The sequence below is a fragment of the Odontesthes bonariensis genome, chromosome 9, assembly GCF_027942865.1.
Source record: "Odontesthes bonariensis isolate fOdoBon6 chromosome 9, fOdoBon6.hap1, whole genome shotgun sequence".
Taxonomy (NCBI): Eukaryota; Metazoa; Chordata; class Actinopteri; order Atheriniformes; family Atherinopsidae; genus Odontesthes; species Odontesthes bonariensis.
In genome coordinates this window covers 17,755,878-17,781,041 of record NC_134514.1, presented here as the reverse complement: position 1 = coordinate 17,781,041, position 25,164 = coordinate 17,755,878, and the positions used below count along the sequence as shown (strand labels likewise).

At 41.0% G+C, this 25,164-nt stretch overlaps 1 protein-coding gene across 2 annotated transcripts in view; it reads left to right on the top strand.

The window, feature by feature from the left end:
• The window catches only part of sik2b (salt-inducible kinase 2b), a 44,373-nt gene that overhangs the window by 524 nt on the left and 18,685 nt on the right, over positions 1–25,164 (top strand). Inside the window, exons 1-4 of one of the 2 annotated variants that reach the window (XM_075473457.1) lie at positions 46–240; positions 3,202–3,318; positions 7,512–7,575; positions 18,358–18,519. In XM_075473457.1, coding sequence (XP_075329572.1) covers positions 3,277–3,318; positions 7,512–7,575; positions 18,358–18,519 — 268 coding nt within the window. In that variant the 5' untranslated portion in view covers positions 46–240; positions 3,202–3,276. Of the gene's footprint in view, positions 1–45; positions 241–3,201; positions 3,319–7,511; positions 7,576–18,357; positions 18,520–25,164 lie in introns of those variants that run through there. The other variant, XM_075473455.1, reaches the window with a different exon arrangement.

Here is a 25,164-nt window from a genome sequence, read left to right as displayed (position 1 = left end):
CGAACTTGTTAGCCTGAAAGCTAACTTGGGCTACTGTTCTGCTGAGTTATATAACTTTTATGCACGACTAGTTGACACCCGTGGTATTCACAGTGGACGTGCACGAATAGAAACTTGGGTCAAGCCACTGCCAGCCACTTTGCTGCTACAGTGCGAGCTGGTGTGTTTGAATCTTGCAGGTATGGGAGCAGTGACTGTCTGCACGTTCACCCCCCTCGGGAACATCACTGCCAGTAAGAGGTCTGACCACCAGTGCTGCTGGGAAACACAGACTGTAAACATACATGCTTTCTTTTTTACACCAGAGCGGCATTATACACCTGTTTTCGCTTTGGGAATGACCCAGAGGGCTACAGTGCACCACCTCAAGAGTCTGCCCAGTGGAAACATCCAAGTTGCTGTGTATGTTGGGGATGCAGCATGAGTCGGTGGTCCCGTTATGTAATCCAAATAATGGGATGGGATCGATTGTTTTATTTTTAAAATTTTACTTTGTCTCAGCGGTGCAAAGAGCAGTGTTAGGAGCCGGAACAGCAGCTGGAAAGCAGAGTGTTCAGGATGCACGCACGGAGACAGCAATCCAATGACGTGTCTTCACATAGTTTCAAGAGGGTTTGATATTACAAACACTGCACACTCTCCAGCGATGCAGCATGAGCACAGAGGAACAAGGCTTGGATTTGTCTGAGTTAACTTGGAGTTTGATGTCAGCTCTGCATAGATGCCTTACTCAAGCAGTACCATGGAGTGCCATGACTTCAGATTGTAATGACAGACGCACAAGGGCTTTACTGTAAACAGCGTTCAGAGCATGTAAAGAAGCTGTGTCGTGAGACGGGTAGTGATTAGAACCAGGACAACTTGTAAAAACACAGTTGTGCGCTCTAATCTTTGATCTGTTGGTTGCTGAATGTGAGCAGTTACACTCCACGGGAAAACAAAGCTTTACGTCATGCAAATCTTTAGCAGTTGAAGAAAATGCCCCTTCAAACTCCTTATTGGGTTAATCTGGTTATTGAAACCTGTGAAGTGGCACGGTGTTAGTCTAACCAGGTCATTTGCACCCGTGTAATACTGCCAGCTATGCAAATGCACGTTTTCATTTCAGTCAGACTGCGCTAGGTAATTTCACTGAGTGGCCGTACCTCTCCCTCAGCTGGCGTGGTGATTTGGAATGAATGAAAACATGCTTGTTTGTTGGTCATTTTCAATGACTGGCTTGGCAGAGGAGGTCACTCGGTGCTCGTCGGTTGCAGAGAGCCTCTGCAGCTGCTTTACCAGGCCAGACTCGGGGTGTTTGTGACAGTGGCGTAGGTTAGCAGGGAGGGAAAATGATCAACTTATTGCAATGCCATCTGCCCTGTCAGGATGCCAGGGTGTAAGAGATGTTAGGCCAGTTCATGTGTGAAGACTAAACCAGAGTTTAAGCACACATCAGAACAGAAGATCTGGCAGCGTGCATGCATTCCTTCCTAGTTAGGTGCATCTGTGTGTGTAACCTACTTTTTCTAGTTGTGGCTTCTGTGTGTTTATGCTGACCCGCTCGTCTCATTATATACATATTGCAGCTTGTGGGTGTGCACAGAGCTGGCCTTGTCACATGTGGTCCCTGTCCATCGGCTCAGCAGGTCCTACGTTGATCCACAACTGATTATAACATTGTGCTGTCTTCCGGCTTTCAGTACCTTGTGTATAAACTAAATTCCCAGTGTAACTCATTGTCCTCAAATGGCTTTGTGCTGGCAGAGTTCACCAGAAGTCTTGTACTGCATTTGCATTGTTTCCAGTGTTATCACTTTGGATCTTTTCGTGTTAAGCACCTTGTAGTCCCTCTGTGAAAGACCAGAGATTTCAAATATTGTGCTCAAGAGATCTGAATTCGTAACTGGAATGGCATTATAAGATTTAGATTTCTTTATAGGATTTAATCCTGCATTGCATATCTGTCTGTGCTGTGGCGAGGGAGATAATAATGGAGTGTTAAACCTATTAAATCACCCATGACTGCTCGTGTGTAAGCGCCAACTACAAATTTGCTAAGGGCAGCTCAAAATAGGTGACAGGCTTCACTGAGAGATTAGGAGGAAACATAAAGCCATGTTCACACTTAAGTGATCACAGCATGAAAAATGCAGTCCCCTTACTTACCTCAGTGATATCGCTGCTATTAGACGGTGGGAATGTTACAGAAACAAACACGGGGGTCATCTAGGAGCTCATCTGTGATTCCAACACAGAGTTGCATCAGGTGGCAGTGCACTGTAATAGCCAGTTCGAGGATAAAATTACTAATGTCACTGATAAGCGTTGTTCAAATTGCTGTGCAGCGTCATGGAATATGAAGAAAACCTCTTGAGCTCAAACTTACTGTATCCTCTAACCTAAGGCTGCATCAAGATGCGAGTTACTGTTTATTGTGTATTCATTTTATTCCATTTGCCAGATTCAAATAGCTTATTTTATCCATAAAAATGATCGGTTTAAAATCATAAATGATTGGGGAAAGGGGGGACCAGAGACTATTTTGGCACAAAATAGTAACACGGAAGTTCCTTTGTTTTTCTTATGAATCATTTAATAAGTCAAAACACTTACCATTTCATCTCAAGTCGCACCAACACACTTCATTTGACTGATTCAGCTTCATGAAACAGTGGTGCGTCTGCTGAGAACTGGGGTTTCCTGTTGTTTACCTCCCTAGCTTGGCTCACATATGCCTGGAACACTTCAGATCACACTGATGTATTTTTGTTTATGAGACAGTCTGAAGGAGAATTGTTCGTCTTGCCTTCTTACCTACCAGACATTTTTCATGAAAGCCTGAAATGTTTACTTTCAGCGTGCAGTTTGCACGTCATTGTGTGTGTGTGTGTGTGCGTGTGTGTGTGTGGGTGTAAGAGAGAAATGGATGTGCCTTCAGATATGAAGATTGTTCATGAAGGATTTTTCCCTCGTATTGAATCAATCCCATCTCTCAGAAATAGATGTTCTCATTTCTGAGAAAAAGCTGAAAAGCGGCGCGCTTTCTCCCTTTTCTGCTAGTCAGATATTAAATATCTGTCTACACTTGTGCCGGTATGAGTGTGGGGAGGTGTTTGATAGTGTTCTTCGAGTCTGACGAGACCTAACAATTCCTCTAATGTTTGCTATCGAGAAACAAACAATTAACTCTTGTATAACCGATGCTTGATCATTCTGCAGGTGGCCATTAAGATCATTGACAAGACTCAGCTGGATGCTGTCAACCTGGAGAAGATCTACAGGGAAGTTCAGATCATGAAGATGCTGGACCACCCCCACATCATCAAGCTCTACCAGGTGAGTCTCTAGCTTTAGGGCTTCTTATCTGCAGTTGGACTTCCTTTGTCTACTTTTCCTGCAAGTTTTGAAAAACAATAATCATGTTTGGAGATGTCGTCTCTCTCTCGTAACGATTGTTTCAGAGCACCAAATCTACATAAACCATTTTGTTTGGTCATTTATAGTTCTTTTGCTCCTCTGAAAGATATTGCAATCAGCTCAGGCCATGTGGTCCAGCCCCATTTGTATCTTCCTATCGGTCTGATATGGGTCAAACAGTTTCACAGGAACTGTTAGGTTTCTGAATGTAAAAAGTTTCTTGAGAAGATTTTTTATTGTTAATTGGTGAGGTCATAAATACAAATTTAATTGATCTAAATGAAAGTAGAGGCTTATTTTAAGCCTGAAAACTTGGCCACCTTGCTCTTGGGTAAATACTGGCGCTCTATTTTCCATTTTGCAATGATTGTTCCGTTTCACGTTGTGTTGCCTACCAAGGTGTGGCATGTTTAGTTCAAGTCTTACTAAGGTGATGGAAAGCAAGACTTTGGTCCACAAGATATTGTATATCTAACGGGAAGTAACTCATGGTGGATCATTAACAGTTTCCCCAATGAGCGGCTCTGTCTCCTTTGTCTGGATTTCAGATGGTCTGGCACCGCCTTTCTTTTTTTTTTTTTTTTTTTTGTTGCATGCTTTGAGGGACAGGTAGTTTTTCGAAAGACCCTCTTTTTTCTACTCTGGTTTTTATTTAAGATATTCTTAAAGTTCAAGGAAATCAACTGTTCTTTGAACATGCTTGTAAAAGCGAAACGTTTAGTAAAATTTCCCCTCAACATAAGAAGCCTTAATAGATCGGTCACTTGTGTGAAGAGCATCTCTGACTTTGTCAGACCTTGAATGAGTAGTTATGCCAACATGGGTGCAAAGTTAATTTTTAGTTGGACAATGATTTAGCTGAAAAAGATCAAAGGCAATCAACTAGAAGATACTATCTTGAGTTTTTAATGATATTCTGCTGTAGTATTATTATCTAATTTATATTACATACATGGATACGATGGTTTCATTTTTAATGTCTGGGCTACTCCTGTAGCTCAAGCACGATGTTGCAGTTTTTCTGATTAAAATATGAAAGCTCATGAAAATAAAGCAAAGCGAACTATTATTCACGAAAAAAGGACTCTTTGAGCTGTTAGTATTAATGTTTTTGGACTATGTTAGTTTCTTAGTTGATAATTTCTTGAGTATGAAGCGTAAATAATCTGTAACTACAAAGGCAAAATGAAGAAGCTCATCTTTGCCTCTGTAGGCACCAAACTGCTACGTTCTAAGAAGTATTTTCCTGATTTATTACAGATTTTGAATGCATTGGAGACACTTTTCAGCGTAGTTTATGGTCCTTTTTCTTTCCCATAAACTGTTCTCTCATACGAAATGCTGACATTAAGCAACAGGAGAGCACATGCGTCACGAATGAAATGAATGATGGCAAAATTCCTTTTAGCTGTTTCAGTTTCCAGGTCCTGTGACTGTGTTTTGATTCACTATCATACTGGGAACATGCCATGGCTTACTGGGAAATGAATGGAACATATCTGATTTCTATTAACAATGCCTATTTTCCATTATGACCTGTGCAAAGGAGTGTTGTCTGAAATATTTTTAATGGTCTGTCCCTTTCTGTAATCTAATAATGCATATTACATCATGCCATTTCTTTCCAAACTGAAAACGTCAAATCATTCTGGTGTCATTTGTAAAAGTGTGGTGGGATTTCAAGTATGGAAGAAAAAGAAAAACTGCGGCTCTATCAGTCGAGTGAGGCACGGTAAAGAAAGGAAACCCACAAATGCTGTGTTTGTTGTTCTGGCTTGGCATCTTTTGGAATAGCTGTATGTCTGGGTGTAGAAAAGAAAGTTACAAGGCAATTGATTTGCTCTGATCTTTATTGGTGTAGTAAGTGATTAAAGGTCAAATCTGTTTGACTGACCGTAGCTGCTGTGATGTTGCTGCAGTTTGTCCCAAAGCAGCCTCACCACCAATAACTGTTATATAAACCTTTTGATCCTGTTGCTTTGTTTAGGGAATGTAAATGAGCGTTCATCAGCATTACACAACTGTGTGGCACTGTTCCAGCTGTATGTCGGGCTATTTTGGTGTGTATCATTATTTCCAACAGGTCCATCCATCCAATCAGCTCCGGTCAATTAGTTTTTGTTTTTTTTACAAGCGTTGGGTGGCCTCGTCACAGACCCGAGTCTGCCATGATTTTCCTTTTTCACTTCACCGACACCTGTTCAGCTCTCTACTTTCACTTTTTTTCTGCTGTGAGTCTTTCTGAAAGTTCAAAGGTTTCAAAATGACAGCAGCGTTTTTTTCTCTCTCAGTATTAGTCAGTGGGATGCCAAAACGAGAATTTCGTTCGCCTATCGACCACGTTTCAAGAAAACCTTGGATACATTAAGGATATTATTGAATGGATTGTGACCTGAAGACAGAATCTCCTACACCCCAGTCAATATCAAGTGTTGAGCCCATTAAAAGAATTACGGTGGAGATGATCAATTATTCATCTGAAGCACTGGTGCAAAATATTACACACATATAAAGCATGTGATTAACCACAGGAAGTACAGCTGCTCTTGCTCGTGGTTGTGTATTCAAACAGGGGAAGTGCCAAATGAATGTTAAAATGGTCAGATGCTACAAAGCTTCAAACACAGACAGCAGTTTGCATTTCTTAGGATCGGATTACAAACAGTGACTTCTGCTTTGCAATCCAGTTTATTACATGACATCATTTGCTTACTTCTAGTTTGTTTTATTATTTCATCACAGTTTCTAGTGGAAAAGGCTTTTATTTTTCTTTACAAATCTAAGCAACGTTGCATTTTGAAAATGTTATGTTCTATCCACAATATCTGTACTTCCACTGCCGGAGCGGGGTGTCCGTAAAATATGAGCGTCCCCTGAAACTGCCAAGATACAGGGCGCCATACCGAGGTAAAGTAATGTGTGTTGTCCTTTATAAACAGATGACTAAAGTAGCAGGGAATGAATAAACTTTGATATTTAAATCTTCCAGCACTACTATAGGGAGGGGAAATGGCCACCTATAACTCCTCGGAGTTGTATATTGGAAAAGTAGAATGTGAAAATCGGATAGTAGATTTATGGGAGACGGAACAGGAAGAGAGTCATCATGTTCTGCGTTTCTCCATCACAGCTGAAGCGGGAAAAGATGGAAAACTATGAGCTGTAAGATCAAGATAAACCTCTCTGGCAGTGATGATATTACAATGTCAAGCGCAGGTGGAAGTAATAACATCAATAACGGCTGCATTCCATCCATGCGTGCCAGTGCCAGGGCCCCGTTTCTGTTCATGCTGCTTTGCTGGCACGCCAAAATGAAACTGAGCCATCATTAATACTATGAGTTACACCTGTGCCGGTCCTGCCGCGATGATTCAAATAGACTGTGGTGCGAAGGCTTCATTTTCCAGTTTAGTTGCTGTTTTTGGCTCTGAACAGCAAATCGCTACGCTTACTTTATTAATCAATCAAGCCGTATAATCGGAGAGGACAAAATATGTTTGTTGCACAACCCAGACCAACCGGTTACATTTCCTAAATCCATGAATCGGTCAGTGTAACAGATGGAAAATTGATCACAAACAAAGAGCGTGGGATCTCTAGTGTGAATGTCTGGCTCACTGTGTCTGATTCATCCTCCCCTCTCCATCTGATTCTCCCCTCTGCGTTTAATTCTGTTCATCTCCTGAGTGTTTCTGTTTCTAAATCGGTTCTCCTCCTCCCACACAACGCAGCACCGTGTCAGCACTGAAAGGTTTTAAGTACCATTCAGATACACTCAGCAACACCAGCCGTCCACCTCCATTCTCTTACATGGCTGCCATATTTAGACCCTGGTCCATTCATGCATTTTGTTTGGCTTGGGATTTTGTGGATTCAACACACTGCACTTTAAAAACCGAGCCCACTCTGTGGTTGATTGTGTCATATTTTGGTCCTCTTTATCTATTTTTATGGATTTTTTTTCCCCCTCTTCTAATTCTCTTTTGTTTTAGGAGACCGTTTGGATTATATTGTGATAATTCTGTTGGAAAAATGTTTTTTTGTTTATTAATTCTCCCCCTCTTTTCTCCCTCTCCCTTGGCCCCCGTTCCTTCGTCCTCTCCTTCTCTCAGGTGATGGAGACGAAGAACATGCTTTACTTAGTCACGGAGTATGCCAAGAATGGGGAGATCTTCGGTGAGTGATCTTTTCTAGTACAAGATCAGTCTGAGCCCATTGTTTTTGTCCCGCCCAGCTCATTCACTGTCTTCCCGTATCAGTTTAAAGAAAAAAAAGATCTGTTCCCTTGCGTCAGAAAGTTTTTTGGCAAACAAGAAAGTGTCAAAGTCTTGTTGAGTTTGCGCTGCTCTTTCAGTTCTCCCAGCTCCAATCTCAAAGGTCATGTGATTGATGGAAATCTGAGAACAATGTCCTGACGTAACCCTTGTCATGTGTTACTAGTCATTTTTTGCTCTAAATGTGCTGACGTTGTTTTCTTGTCGTATAAAGTGACATCACCGATGAGCCATCAAGGCCGCAGAGAGGCAGCCTCCAAAGAGAAAAAGTTGGCTTTATTACCATTTGTGCTGCAGAGTCACTCACACCTGGCAGATTTACTGATTAAATGTTCCTCACTGTTCATGATATCAAGATTACTTTCTCCCTGCTGCCAAGTGGCAATATCAGTCCACTGGTTGGTTAACGTGACACTTAAACTTCACCTGAATTTTGTCTACAAAGCCTTTGTCCACCAGGAAGGCTAATAGTTTTGTTTAGTTTACCTTTATTTGCACTATACAAACAACTTTGCATTGGATAACAGGAGTGAGACATGAGACAAGGCTTACACAATTAACCTTCCTTTCCAAATGAGCAGCCTAGAAAGAATTAAAAATGTCTATCACCTCTCCCAAAATCTGTCTTTAATCAATTTTCTGTCACAGAATATAAGCAAAAGCTGCAAATTCTCAGAATTTGATAAGGTGAGACAGTATATGGCAATCGGTTATTTTTTGGATCTTCTCATGACTGAATCATGTAACGGGGAGTTTGAGTGAAGGTCCACAGTGAACGGGCTGAATCTGTATGCAGTCTCAACACATTATCCTTGATTTCCAAACACGCAACGGTCTCGGTATTCTGAAAGATAACGTCATGAACAGTGACCTCTTCACATTCAGGTAAACCAGCAGGATCAAATTGTGAAACTGAAATGGATGTTACATAAGCAGAAAATGCAGTCATTTAAAAAAAAAATTAAAAAAAATGAAAGTACATTTTCACTTAATTCCGTGGTTTTATGCAACAGGGCATTACAAAGATAAACATCTGGTCCTTATAATAGATAAATACATCCTCGGATGAAAAAAGAAAAAAGCCAAACTAATTTGGTGGAGTTCAATAGAAGAGCTTCAAAGCAGCCAGGTGCTGCTAAGTAACTGATCATCAGCAGGTGTTCTTTAAAAGGGACATGGACATGAACCAACCACAAGACTTCTGGAACAGTGTCCAGGTGGAGATGTTTGGTCCTAATGCACAGCAGCACTATGTATCTGCTCAAACACTTCATCCTAACTGTCGAGCACTGCGATGGTCACTTGGGCTTGCTGTGCACCCAGAAGACCTGGTCCTGCTAAAGGTGGTTCCACAAGACATTAAACGGGTTGTATTTAGTTTTTCCACACAAAAAATTTTGGTTTAATTCTTGTTCAGTGAACAATAACACGCTGTTAAAATGTCATGTGTTGTTCATCCGAAGTGGTATTTACCTCTTTTTAAGTGGCATTTATCTAATTTCTGTTATGTACCGATATGTAAAACCTTAGACCTGAAAGGTTATACCTTATTTTTGACAAAACTGTACACTGTATATTTATCACAAACGCAATCAGGCAGTTTTGGCTCCATTTTGTAATTTTGCGAATTACGTAAGCAGATTACACATTAGAAAAAAATGTAAGCAAATGCCTCCCCATTTTCAGCTTTGGAACAAGTAGATCTCGCTTTGTGTAATAATAATTTCCAACCATGTCACAGAGGCATGTTTCTGAGAGACAAAAATGCCCAATAAGGAAGTTGCAATTAATTGTTGAAACCACACAGACCAAGTTTCCAAGTCTAACCATTCAGACCACAACACTTGAGTTATTTATGTTTTAGAAGAAATGTTAAACACTGTTTTAGTCTGCAGCGCAAATGAATACAATGGTACATGCAAGACAGACAAGTCGGAACAGAGCAAGAATAGTACATGGAGATAACAATTTATCTCGGCTTACCATAGCACCGCGTGCGCTCTATCACTGTCGCACATTAACAGCACAGTCACTGTTAGTACAATGTGTACAGACTGTAATCTTCAATCCAGTTCATTGGACATGAGCCCAAAGAAGTTTCTCTCCAGCTCTGAACGTGCCGACGTGTACGCAAGCAAAAGATGGTATTCTTCTCAAAATTTTGGAGCTGCCATTGCCCATCTAGTTCGATTCTGCGGTCACGGTGACACTGAAGCACACATTGCCTCCCACATCTTCATCGGTGTGTAATTGTAGATGGAGAAAGAGAAGGTGAATCAGAAACACACGTGAAGAGCTTTGTGGAGCTTAGACAACACTGAAAAAGAAAAAAAAACAATATTCGTGTAGACCATTTACCTTTTTTATTTATTTATTTTTTTAATCCGATTTTAGAAAGAAGAAAAAGGGCACCATGCAGAATTAGGTTGAAAGGGGCTTTTTTCCTATGAAAAAGAAAGAAAAGGAGATGCACATTTCAACACACCTTAAAACTTGTCTTAATAAGTAGCACCCATATGGGCTTCTACATACAGATTCGTAGCACTCAACTAAAATCTATCGTGACACAAATTTAAGAACAAATAACTGAAGCCCACAAAGCAGGGGAGAGTAAAGCTGTAAAAAGTCAGCAGAATGTTTTCATTGGGCTCGTCCCTCCGTGTGTAATGTAACAGGAACAGTGGAGGTCAGTTAGAGGTCTGGAGGAACAAGAAGCTCTCTGAGGGAACTGCAGGTAGAATTGCTTGACAGGCAGGCCAATATCCATGTCTGAGTGCAGAAGACCTCCAGGAAGATGAGCAGACTCTGGGGCTGTGGTGCTTTTGTGAACCTACATCCTCCTCGCAAAAATTTGTGTTTGAATAAAATGTGTGCAAAGCTGCTAAACTTTGCTTTGGTCCAATTTTTGATTAATTTGTTACTTCGAAATACAGAAAAAGAGTATGTCATCTGTGTCTTTATCCTTTGTGAAGTGAGGTTATGCTTTACTTACTTGGCAAAGGAAACCATTTTCATTTTGACCCAAACCTTCCCAAAAATTTCACTATTTCTGAACACAAGTGTCGACCTGTCTGATGTAGGCGACGTATAAATAGTTCGTGAGCCTCATAGATTAGTAGCCTCACCTATGAGACACTCTGAGAATGTTTGCTGTCAACCCACTTCCAGACAGAGGAGCTGAGAGGATTACTCAGGCAGTAGGCTGTGTCCGTCGTGTGATTGTGTGCATTTTGTTTGTGCGTCTGTAAAATTCAGAGACCAGTGTTCCCCACTTGTGATGTTGACTCAGCAACTGCTGTTCCTGTGACCTAGAGAAAGCTGGGAAACTGCCCCTAAGAAAACATGCAGATATAGATGAAGTGACTTATCACTGCAAATGCACATGTTAAGGCTCTTTAGCTTTTTATTGTTTGGTTAAACTGGCCAAGCTTTATAGAGACAAGAAGATTACAATCCCCCTCAAACTCTTACAAGAACATCTCTATTCTATTTTCACACAAAGAAAGAGTTTTCTGCTATTGTGCTTGCAGACATAGACAATGTAATATACGTTCCCCATTTTCACTTGAATTTTCTTTCATATTTCTTTATCAAACCTGAGAGTGCTATCAATCTTGCGATCCCACTCAGAGCGAGGTTGCATTTTTCCCAACATGTCATACATTCCTTTGAATAATGAATGGTCAAGGTTGGTGTCTATAATCCATAGAGCTTCGTCATGGATCATCTCTGGATATTATAAAACCATTGTGTCCTGATTCCTCAGACCCCTCTGCCCTGATTGCACAATGTAACGTAGTTATGAAAGACGTTTATATGTCAACATCAGCTGCAGCAATCGCAGCTTTGTCTAAGCCAGTCAGACACTGACTCGTAGCTGCAGCACTAGACAAGTATTACAGTATTCAATTTCACAGAATTGAACAATCATTCCTGATTTCCAAATAAGCTTTCTGGAGGTGGATCGAGTCATTTAGTCGTGATGCACGCCGCCAAGCGATTAAGCTTCCACATCAGAGCGCCACTCTCTTCCTCCACTTTCACCCTCAAGAGAGCTGCCTCCGCTTTCCGACATGATGAATTTCTCAGGTCTGCTCCTGGCCATAGGTTAGGAAGAGTGGAAGGTGTGATCTATGATAGTGCTGTGAATGCTTAGCAGCCCACGGAGTTGCAGCAAATTGGTGAAGCCAATTTTTCTTCAGATCAAACAGTTTAAAGGAGTTGGGGGGGCGGGGGGTGGGGTGGTGTGTATCAGGAGGGGGCAGCGTGTGTGTGTCTGCAGCCGCAAAGACAAAGACGCTGATGTGAGTTTAGAGGGAGGAGGCACAGAGTGATGGGTTCGTTGTTGCGAAAGGATGGGTGGGCAGAGTAACGGGCACAGCAGAGACAATGATGGTGTCTGTCAGACTATCGCTCCGCAGTCTGCCACAACACCGCAGGATGGATCAAACCTGGAAATTGGGTCAACCACAAATAAAGCGTAGTTGCAGAGGCAGGAGGGGAGAGGAGACGGAATGAAACAGAGGCGCGAGCAGGGGACATCCTTTTGAATTTGGGAGGTGTTGGGGAAATGTAGGGCATGCATATTTAAGAAAGCACTGCTGAAGGAGGGGAGTGTAAGTGAGTAAGATCACTCATGTAGATCCCTTACTGCTGAGAAGGGAATGAGACACAGGGAGTGTTGTCTTCAAAGGAGCACCCATGCTATTTTTGAGACGCTTTCTTATTTACATACAGTAGGATGTCAGGTTCTATTTCTCCAGACACCATTCTTTATAATCCTAAGTCCGTTTTCTGCACATCTTGCGGCTTTGTGTGACAGCTTTGACTTTTAATACTTTAGGGAAAGATTTGAAGGGAGGAGCTTCTATTTCGTGGTACTAGAAGGCTTCCGTGTCTTCTAACAGAACTGAAGCTTTGTGATCGTGACAACTATCAGTGCCCCTGTAGTCGCTCTACTAAGTAGATGATAAGTAGAAATGCCCATAAACAGAACTACACAGAACTGAAATTTATGTTTAATGTTCTCATGTAACATTTGTGTTTTACGGTTAGGCTGGTAGCTGGCAGATCTGAGAACCACCTACATTTTTCAACTAATTGTACCAAGTCACAGCATCCCACTTCTGCCTCAGTGTAACCTTTCTGATCTAATTCTAATATAAAGCTAATACTTACCCTAAGAAGGATTTAGTGATGCAGATTTTTCCACTTTCTGAAATGTACAATGTGTTTTCAGGCTGAATTTTGCATGGCAGCATGTTTTTCTTCATTTGACGCTTGAGCTCAGGTCATTTGCTTCCATATTCAGTCACTGAAGACATCTGGAAATGGTGTCTGGTGCGTACATCCCCAATTCTAAAAAAGTCAGGACACTTTGTAAGCTGTAAATAAAACACAACGCAATGATTAGCGTTTCTCATTAACTGATGTTTTACTCACAAAAAATGAAAAAAAGATGGAAATGGTCAAATGTTGATGTGAGACATTTTACTTTCTCATTATAAAATATGAGCTCATATTAAAGGTGAAGGCAGGAACATCTTCTTTTACCATCGTATCCTCGTCTTTTTCTCTGTTAACATCTGGGACCTGAGGAGACCAGTTGACCAGTTCGGAGAGGAATATTGTCCCAATCTTGTCTGGACAAAACAGATTTCCATTTAGCCTCAGACCATTGAAAACGAGCTTTGGTCCAGAGAAGACGGCAGTGTTTCTGGATCGTGTTCACATATGGCTGCTTCTTTTCATGATAGAGCTTTAACCTGCATTTAGGTTAAAGGGCACGCTGAGCTGTTAGTGTTCACAGCCAGCAATTTCTGGAAGTCTTCCTGAGGCCATGCAGTGATTTCCATGATGGAATCTATCTGTTTTTAATGCAGTGCGGCCTGAAGATCACAGGCATCCAGTATGGATTTTTGGCACAGCACCTTGTGCACATAGATGATTTGAGATTCTCTGAATCTTTTGATGATGTTTTCTTTAGATGATGGAAAATTACTCTTTTTATTTTTATTTTTTTATTACTCAGGAATTGCTCCACAATTTGTTGCTACAGTGCTTTCCAGGTTACGGAACTTCTGCCCAGCTTTACTTCTGAGAGAATCTGCCTCTTTAGGGTGCTCCTTTTATACCTAGTCATGTTTTTGACCTGATGCCAGCCAATCTAATGTGTTTCTTTTTAGAAACACCCACTTTTCCAGCTTTTCGCTGCTTTCTTTTTGAGACTTATTTTCTGCGATCAAATTTGATATTCAGCAAATACTTTCACAAAACAGTCAAATGTGTCACTTTAAAGATTTGATAGGTTTTCTATGCTCTGTTGTGAACAAAATATTGGCTCGTGAGATTTGCAAATCTTTGCATTCTGTTTTTATTTACAATTTTACACAGCGTCCCAACTTATTGCATTTGAAGTCGGTTCTTTCATCAATTAAAGGGTACATTAGATTCATAGATTGAATAATCTTCTTAAAAGATTAAGAAATTGTGAAGAATATCGTCATAATATCCTAGAGAATAATATAACTTATCTGGTTTTATCTGACTAACAAATACAGAATCAAAATTTAATTAACTGTAACTGACAAGAATGAAAACTTCCATCAGAACACACACTGATGAAGTGAACAATCATGATGTTCAATACAATGGGGATGTTGCTCTTTCACTTGCGGTACTTCCCACCTAAACGCTGCTGGTAGGTGGTACATAGCTCCGGCACTCCATGACAGGAGCCCCATATCTCGGCCTCAACACTCCAGTTCCCAACTTGTACAATCTTCTGATCCGTGTGCCTGAACAAACCTGATCCAAAAAATGCCCCACCCTGCCACTCACACCCCAAAGGATCTGCTGCCAAAAGCCACCACACGGCACCCCAAGGGTTCCTTTGTTCACGACCCATTGGGTCAGAGCAGCATCATATCAGGCAGGTCGTGCACGATGTGTGGCTGATTTGTGTGTATTCAGAAGGTAAAACCAGCATATCCCTAATGCGTTTAGATATGACCAGTTGCGGAAGTAGGAATCAATAGGTTCTTAATATTTTTTTTTAATAAGCATATTTTTTAGACAAACGGCTATTTTCTTTTTATTTTGATGGGAGTGGACTGTGTTTGTGCAAGTGTTCAGTGAAACAGAAGAGACTTTAGCTGTCACATTTAGTTGTTGGTTTTACATTTAATGAAAGGGCAGTGCTCTGCTCCAGCTGGCTCCAGTCCTCACTGACCCCTCAGGGTGCCACTATTATATCAGCACCAACATCTATCAACATGCATATAGATGTGACTTTAATGAGGCTGCTGCTTTTAAGTGGTTTGGGTATCAGTTACTCATGTGGAAACAGTGTGTGATAGTCGCGATGTGTTTGCCCCTTGTCCTTAACACACACATATCGACTCTTCTCATGCCTTCGGTACAGCGCTTTCTGAAGTCAGGCCAGAGCCCTATCCAACAAGCCAGTTTGTACCCATGATGTGTGTCCTGTCCAAACCTGAGCAGCTGTTAAGAGACTTAGCTCCTCAACCAGCACTCAGCAGAAGTGGAACACAGTGGTTGTTGAGCCATTCCCTAATACCCCTATGATTCATACTTGTTCTGTTCCCTTTCCCAGAATCTAGCTCTGCCTGCTATACTGTGCTGAGGTCTTTACCCTCACTGACATTGTACCAGCGTATTACTCATTGTTCAACCGGGGTAACATGCTGCATTGTGTGTGTAAGGCAGTTCAGTTGTGATTGTACCAACTGTAACGGCCTGTTGTTCGAGTGCCACGGTAACGATACAATGCTGCCACTTGTTCATACAGAACGAAGCTAAGCTGTGGTGTTGAGCAGGTTAGTTTATACAGTGTTAAAAACAATCAAGCAGCTTCCTTTTCAGAACTGGGAAATGTCAATAAATCAACCAAACAGGGAAATTTGTACCAACAGAAACAATGGGATTGATAAGTTAAAGAGTCCTCAATACAAATGACCGAAAAATCATGAACTCTGTAGTGCAAAGATTGCCTAAGAGTGTGCTGCGTCCAGATTTGGCCTGAAAATGGGATTGAGTTATGTACTTGTAGCTTTTCAGCTGGCCCCCTGTCGACTGCCTGAGCTGATCTATGCTGATGCCTTAGCTCAGGGGTCTTCAACGTTTTTCAGGCCAGGGACCCCCAAACTGATGGAGAGTTGGAGCAGGGACCCCCCTACTATTAATATGGCATACAATTGTGTTTTATATTTAACGGGGCCTAGTGCCGTTTATAAATATAGCTACTCTGTTATTGTACATTCAATACTAAGCTATTCAAATAATACACAGGTTAATATATTCATGTTTTTATTTTAAACATGTGCAAGGCACAGGGTTGCCGTGCCACTGCCATTTATAAACAAACATCTTGCATACAACACTGAGCTATTCAAATAATCCACAGATTTTAACTTTAAACATGCATGTAGATGGGACAATGAATCCTCAAAGCATCTGTGGATGGCACACGTTTGCACAAAATTTGTGAGAAAAAACTTTTTTTTTTTTTTTTAATGTTAAAAATTGTCTAATCAACCAAAGATTTCGCGACCCCCCTGCAGTACCTCCGTGGACCCCCTTGGGGTCGCGGACCCCCTGTTGAAGACCTCTGCCTTAGCTGATGGAAGCAGACCAAAGAAGGAGTGGTTTGATCGTAGAGCGATTACTGCTTTACAGTCTTGTTCTTGTCACAGGTGCATACTTGGACCTTCTTGACACATTCCCCTCCACAGTGTGTTTTTTGATTAGCAGTGTTGCTTGAAAGCTGCTCTGGTCACTAAGAGGGCCTCTTCTATGGAATTCCCCAAGTACTATCTAATCAGGTTTTCTCACTCTGTCAGATGTGAGTTATTTATCAACTATGTTGTTAATAAATTACGAATAGCGAGGCTTTGGGCATTGAAGCATTTTTATTGTCCCAACACGTAAATGCCCCTTTGATCAACCCTGAACTGAGGAGGCGTTTACGACACGAAGCACCAGGACAAATGTTGCTCTACTTTAAATACCCCGTGTTTAGTCGATTGCACAATGTTTTTGATGTTACTGACCTGTGAAAGTGGATCAGTGTGATTTTTTTTTTTTTTTTTTTTTATTTCCCTTTGGATCACAACAGAGGTCTGTTTTCAGAATTTCATTAGTCAATCTTATCCTTTACATAAGCGCATTTTCACTTCATGGAAACGACTGCAATATTTAATTTGTGCAAAAAGGTAAAGATTAAAGGTATTTCCATCAGTTCGTGCTGCTGTGGCTTATGCAAACCAAGATGTAATAAAATAATGTTGGTCGTCAGGTGATTAAATCCTTTCTGTTTGTCTGTTGTTTTGTTACTGCATTTGTTGTGGTTGTTGTGCATAGTTGTCAGGTTTGGTCAGTGGTCTGTGTCCATGCCAACTGGAAGGAAAGCCAATACAGTGTCCTCTCTTGTTTGCCACTGAGTGTGAATTGAAGAGTTAGCAAGCTATCTAGACAGTGAAGTGTGAAGAGGAACCATGCCGACAGCAAAAAAAAAAAAAAACACCACACTTTTCAAAGATCATAGGGCTGCAAAAAATTATGCATCCTGTGAAAGAATCTGTTGGTCCACATTTGTTGTGAAAGAAAAAGAAAAAAGAAAAAAAAGCAGTGCGAGGGCGGCCCACGAACAGACTATGAGAGAAAGGTCAGTGATCTGGATGCTTGGAAAAACAAAATGATAAAATGTATGTCTGTGCTCCCCCTCAGGGGCAGAATTGAGGTTTTGTGTATTTTTCTTGCAACTGCAAATTCATTCTGTCTTACAGCTTTGTGCTCAGCGGACAAACATAAAGATCAAATGTTTTTTTTTTACTCATTGGACAACAATGCAGGTTCATGCTTACATCAATGTCTTGATTTATCCCAATTGTGTTTGTGTTTGTGTGTCATGGTGTCCTACACCACTTCACTCGTCATCATTATCAAACTAGCCCCCCTCCACCCCCTCCGATTCAGACACTAAATCCAGCTTGCACTAATGGGGACAGTATGTGCTGTAGCAGACGTCCAGTTTGCATGAATCTTATCCTCCTATGACTACACAGTACATTCCCCGTCAGCTTTGGCCTACTCACACATGCTACACAGGGTTGAAACGGGAGTTTACGTAAAAAAGAAATAAAAAATGACAACATACATCTTGCAGTGAATCAGTTTACAAAACATGCTGTAATGTAGAGCAGCTGTAAACTACCATTGGCAGCAGGCCTGCACCTCATCAAAAGTAAATTATCCGGGGCGGTCGGTGGCGTAGTGGGTTAAGCAGCCGCCCCATGTACAGAGGCTACAGTCCTCACTGCAGCTGGCACCGGTTCGACTCCCGCACCGGGCGGCCCTTTGCTGCATGTCTCCCCTCTCTCTCTGCCACTTGCATTCCTGTCTCTCTCCAACTGTCCTATGATTAAAGGCATAAAAAGCCCCCCCCCCCAAAAAAAAAAAAGTAAATTATCCTTTCAGTCCAGCCACCAACGCACACAAAAAATATTCTGCTTAAATGCATTCTTTTTAACTGCAGAGTGATAACTTACACTGTGCATTAAAGCCTGTTTGAGGCCTTATGTTATGTAATCGACATAAAATATGATCTTCGTGTGGTTCTAACGTTACATGTCACTCTTTCCAATGTCTTTCTCTCTGGCTGCAGACTATCTGGCGAAGCACGGCCGCCTCAGCGAACTTGAGGCCAGGAGGAAGTTCTGGCAAATTCTGTCTGCAGTCGAGTACTGTCACAACCGAAACATCGTCCACAGAGACCTTAAGGCAGAGAATCTGCTGCTCGACGGACATATGAACATCAAGATTGCAGGTACTAGAAACACATAGTGGGGTGGGGTGTTGGGGGGCGGGGGGTGTCCATAACTCACACTGAGATGAGAAAAACAGGAAGACTGCATGGATGTTTTGATCTACTGCATGCCATGAGCTCAGTGCTGGTGTAGCTCAGAAATGTCTTAACTACCTGCCTGGGGCATTTGCACAGTGTTGAGAAGTGGTCAGAGGTTGCTTGTGAGACGGCTGCTGGCTGGAAGATAGTACGACAGACATCTTAGATTCTCAGCAAGTGGCCTGTGCTGCTACCTTTTCAAAACTGATGGTCAGAGGAGCTCAACAATCCGACCCCCTCTGGCTTTAATTTTGTTGGGGAAGTGCTAAAGAGGAACACACCTAAAGGCAGAGATGTGAGGCCAAGCTGGCGGAGTGTTGTACAAGCATCAAAGTGTGACTGTTAAACAACAAGCATTTAGAGCTAGCAAGTGAGAATGTCCCCATGTGGTGGAGAGGGAGCTCGGGGTAGTGGGAGTGACAAGTATGGGTTTAATGGAGGGGAGAAGAGCTGATAAAATGCTTTGGCTACTTTGGAGAAAGAGTAATGGATAAAAGGATGAAGGAAGAAAGATAAGGAGCATGCATAGCAGGGTGGCAGGGCTGCCGCTCTGACAGTGTTCTGAGAGCGGCCGGGGTTCATCTCAGGCCTTTTACAGAGCCGATACTGAAGTCCATCAGAGGTGAGCTGATTACATGAAGACAGCTAAAAATATGAAAGCATATCAGACACTGTGAGTATGAATGTGTGCCTTGGACAAAATGGTTCTTGCCCTTAACCCATTTAGGCCGGGAAAGAATTGACGCATTTCTACCTTTAAAGCCGGGGGCGCTGTTGAGTTATTCTACCATTAAGGCCGGGAAAGCGTACACGTCTTTTTCAGATGGTAGCAATTGTGAGGAGTGTCTTGGCTTTGATGATGCTGATGAACGTGTTGACCCAATTGATCAAGCTTTATGGCTAGCACATATGTTTGAAGATGACGATAACGACGAGGATGATTTTGAAGGGTTTGAATGTGAGTGGAAGACTGACAACTACCACCGTAATCGACGGAGAGATTTCAACCGCACACCAGGGGTGAAAGTCGATTTACCTGCAGATGCCACACCGTTGCAGGCATTTAATCATATTTTTACTGAGGAGCTTTGGGCGCATCTCGTTTCCGAGACGAATAGATACAGTGACCAGGTACTTCAGACTCCAGCTCGAGCAAAGATGGCAAGGTGGTCACACGTAACTGTGCCGGAGATGAAAACGTTTATTGGAATGTGTATGGACTCCTTGTGCTGCCAGTACGAAGAGATTACTGGCGATAAAATAAATATACATAGATAAATAAATAATTTAAATATAAAATTAAATTTTATTTTATTACTGTTTTCTAATTGAAAATAGTGCTGTTCCTGCACTTTACTTTTTACATTTTCTATTTTCGTGAAGTAGTATGTAAATAAACTCAATTTCCAAAGAAAGCCACAGGTGTAAGCTCTTCAAAATTTGAATTTTGTTTCTATCTGCTACAGAGGCTAAGAAATCAATCATTTAGTAGGCGTTGACACAATTGCTGAATTTCCAGAAAAACTTCAGGTTTTTGGGGGTCTTTCTGAAATCGCCCATAGGTTTTACAGGCATTCTTTTCCAGGCATTTTAGGCCTAAATGGGTTAAAGGACTTCAACTTCAAAAAGCTGAGTTCTGTCATTGTCTGATAAATGTTGCAAAAAGGGGGAAATCAACAGACTTTTCATGATTTCCTACGAGCACTCGGTTAGCCTTTCGTACATGTCATGTCTTCCGTGACTTTTTATCATTAAAAGAAGGTAAAACCAGATAAAGACCAAAAATGGACAGAGCTATAGAATGATCATTTAAGAAATTAGCATTTTTAACAGCAACGTGTCTCTGCTTCTCAGAAGGGTCCAATATGACAACGCCAAAGATGTTATTACCCTAGCAGTAATTTTCACAAACATGTCTGACTCACAGCCAATTGTCCGCACAGCAGATTGGATTTGAAGCAGGAAAACAACGAATAGAACATTACATGGCTTGTGATTAGCAAAGATTTCACCGAGCAGCAGAAAGGTACAATCTGTGCTTCTCTTCTACCCATAACATGCTCCGACTAGTTTGTAAATGGTACAGGAGGTTTCGACGAGTTGACGTGTAAGATTTGTGACATACAGTACAATAACTCATTCCACTCTTTAATTGTTCACATTCCTGCACGGAGGTCAGCACTCCTCTCCGGTCTGGTGAAAGAAAGGTTACGTTTTCCTCTTTAGTTGAGCTAAAAATGTCCCTAAATCTGCAACTTGTGCTCACTTCAATGATAAAGTCATCTTTCGATTATTTGTCCAACCTAAAAGTGTACAATGGTCATAAGTTTATCACGAGCCCTGGGGAACATCTGATATTTTGTTAAAATTACCAGGGATGCTTTAACACACTGGAAGGCCTCAGGGCAGAGATGTCCAAATGTAAGATTTTGTTATGGATATTAGAGAAATTCAACTTTAAGATATGGTATAAACTCAACAATGAAAGACATGAGAGGAGCGTCTCCTGTAAAAACTTCACTCCTGCTTCTCAACAGACTCGGCCTGTTTTATGTTTATGTTGGTGTCATTGCACAAGATTATTGCTTCAGCTTATCATGATAGAATAAATGTTGAATGTGCAATGCACTGGCTTCAGGACAACAACACCCTTCAGTGTTTAGGTTGGCTCCCCGTAAGCCTCGTTTCTAATTCACCTATGGGCATGAGGTGTCCCTGAAAAAGTAGAGAAATTATGGAATTATCTTGCGTGAAAAGGCCCCTGTTGTTGTCGGGAGGCAAAGGAAGCAAAAATAAGTAGCAACAGAAAGTGATTTAAAAAATAAAAATGAATACAATAAGTGACGGACAGTGAGATTAGCAGTGGTTAGGGTTAGATTCATGATGTCAAGGTAAGCAAGCGTATGCAGAGGGCTCTGCAACCTCAGACGTTTGAAAACTAATAATTAGTGTGAACTGTTTCTTCTAGATGAGTAACAAACTCTGCTTTATTATACAGCTGTCTGTTTTATTCTGCCTGGATGCTGAAATTAAATCTGTATTCTTAAAATGATTTCTTTTTTGGGCACGAATGAGGAGCAGAAAAGTTGTGTCTTGTCATTTTAAATCTTATTTTTGATTGTACTCATATTTCTTTACCAGTTAGCTTATTTTTTTTCTATTTCAAGCACTTTTGATGTAAAGCTGCGTATGAACGGCCCGATGTGGATAACGTTTCTTATCACTCACATCTCCAAAATGGGCAACAAAGAAGCACTGCAGGTGATTTTTAGTTTTGAATTTAGTTTTACTGGTACAAACAATGCTGAGTTATACTTTCAATTGACCGCACGCTAATTAATGAGGTCATCCTGGAGCCCTCAGCCCCACGATGAGTTTCTGGTCCAGACCACTCCTTGGAAATTGTCTACTTGGTCCACATCCAGAGGAGCAGAAAAAAGCAATCATAAATCCTCTCGTTTGCTAACTCGGCTACTCTGATTTTTATTATTTTTTTATATATATTTATATATATATAAAAATTGGAAATCTTAAAAAAAAAACTATTCATATATCAATAATAAATCATGCATAAATATATATTTATACATTTATGCATTTATCAATAGACATTTTTATTTTATTAGAAATTTTATCAATAACCATTTTCAATAATAAATCATGCATATATATATATATATATATATATTTATGCATGATTTATTATTGAATTTTTTTTTTTTAAGACTTCCAATTTTTTTATTATTATTTTTTTTTTTAACCAATTATTTCCGTTCTTGTGCAAATACTATAAGTCAGTGCTTCGAGGTTTTTCCTGCAGTCCCAGTTTTCTAAAGGCCACCTCTGGTCAGCCTGTATGAAGCTTTACTGATGGTCAGTCAAAGAAAGGTCATACTCATGGTGCTGCAGGGGAGAGCGCAACAGTAGCAGCGGGGAGTGCCCTTAATGTTTTTACTTCAAACAGCCCCGTTAGGGTCGAGTTGACAGATTGAAGGGGATGGAAAGAGAGGAGGAGGAATAACAACATCAAGAGCTAGTTGCTGGAGCAGAGAAAGAGACCAGGCTCCTTTTGTCGCTTCACGGGAAAATTAATGTGTGTTTCTGGTTGTGGTCACGTGTTAAGGAAAAAATAGATAAAAATCACAGTGTCCTACTGTGCCTCAGATCATCAGCTATTCACGGCCTCGTTAACTTATATTGACTTCTCTAAAGGTTAAAGCTATTCGCGTAACGATGTTGCTAGAAGTGCGCCAAACCCTCGAGGTGATACATGCTCAATTAAATAATGTGGACACGACAAACACTGTCCAACGCAGGTTTACAAAACAAATTCTAATTGCTCTTTGTTTACACTTTTGATTCTGCGATAATGGTAACAGTGGTAACACTTTGTTATTCTTTGTTCTCAAGAAACCTTTCTGTACATTTACTACATTTCTTTCTCGGCCGTTAAAGCGCACTCCTTCAAATTGAATTGGAAATTAAAAATGGAAAAGATGATGAGACTGGATTGAAAAGTCATTCCGCCACAGCATCCCATTCCTGTCTCCGTGGGCTTTTTTTTTTTTTATCTGCTTTCTCCTCCCTTCTTTTACTCCTCCTTCCTTTCTTCCTGTGCATCCAATGCTATTTTGAAGCAGTTTATTAATTCATTAGCATTTTCAGTATAACGGCACACATAATGGCAATCAAACAGAGAGCCCAGAAAAATTAAAGACTACAACACATACACAGCTGCTATTTGGATGAAGTGTTCAATAGTGCTGTACCTTGAGTCTCTTTAACAAGGAGCCAGAGAGGATTTTCCCACATTGTGTGTGAACATTTTTGATGTCTGGGTGTTTCCACCTGGGTAATTGGGTGCTAATTGGGTTCAAGCTTTGCTTACTTGAGTAAATAATATTCAGTGCTAATGTTTTCTTAATGAGCACCTGGTGTATGCAATGATACATGAAGGGTTTTTCTCTTTTGAGTTTTGCACCAACAGCTCAACAAGTCTAGTTCATCTGTGAAAACGTAGAAAATTGTGTTTATAGTTTGAGGGATTTTTTTTTTCTTCTTGGTTGATGACAATTACAGCTTTTTTTTATTTTTCATGGCACCAAAATATCCTCGTAACATTCCTGCTGCGGATTCTTCAACGTGAAGTCGAAGAAACATTAGCACAATCCCTGTCTGTGTTTTGATTTATATTAATTCAACTTTTCAAAAGAGAGTAAGAATTTACGTCGCGTCACATCTTCCTGTTACTGTGAGCGTGAAAGTGGCTGAAGTATCCTGAAAGATGTGAGGAGAAGGATGAGGAGGAAGAGTTCTTTGCTTGGTTAAAGAATGTGAGGACTGTGCTGCAGTCGTAACTATATTTACAGATCTATCAAATTTGGTAATGCAGGATTTCATCCTCTAACAGCTGCAAGGCATCACTGACGCACACACACACACACACACAGATACAGAGAGAGTTTTAGGTGAATTGTTTTCAAGTGAAACATGTCTGATATTATGCTAATGCTGTTGTGCTCGACACCCGCATCCCCCTGCCTCCCCGCCCTTCCTGTGGAGCTGTGACTGCTGTTAGTAGCCTGCAGCGTGCTGGAGTGTTTGACGTCAACCAGTCTGCTCAGTATTCAGCTCCATGAAATGGGTCACAGCCTCTGACGATAAACCAACTGTGCCGCTCCACTCGGCTCTGCCTGCATCCCACATCTCACCTTCACAGCAGCGTCAGACAGTAAACATCAATGTAATAAACCCACTATATCATGCTGCTTCCACTTCCACTTCATTTCAGCCGTCCCTGCTGCTACCTGCATTTTAGTAATTAGACCGTTTGACTGCCTGGCCTCACATCTGCCATCCCCTTTATTCGGTTTTGCTGATCTCTCAAATCGGATTCCTACGTGTATTTAAACTAGAATCTTCTACATCTTTTCCAAGAAATAAACTGATTGCAGTTTGGATTATACATTGTCGTAATCCACTTTGCTTTAAGTTTAGTTTAGCTTAGCTTTGCCTTTATATAAGAGCAGAGAGTAGATGGGGTGAGTGAGAATAGCCATGGATGCTGCAAAGATCTCTGTGCAGAAATGACGAAATGGCTTTGGGATCACTTTTGGATCTCCAAAACCAGAAACAAACCAGCATTTGTTGTCACTGGGTTAAAAGCATATATTAGGTCTGTCGAGAGATAAAACTTGTTTAACTTAATTATTCGACCACCAATAAAATTTTACCATGGAAATGTGTTTGAGGCTTCAGTGAGGCATAAAGTGGTCTTAACCTGGAGGTTTATTTGCTTGATGTTGGTATGATGGAAAAAGCAAAACAACTGAATCTGACGTGTAATTGGTCATAGATGTTTGTTTTTTTTGCCTATTTGTTGATTATTTAAAAGTTGCTGTGAGCAGCTCTACACACTGGGAGATGTTTTATAGTCTGTTAACCGTGTGTATTTGTCTTCGATGTACAGTGTGTTGTAGATGATGTTGGGTTCATTGTAAAGGCTCATAATGAGGAAACGCACAAAGAAAAAGGAATTTGTTAATCATTTTGTTTCGGACACTCTCA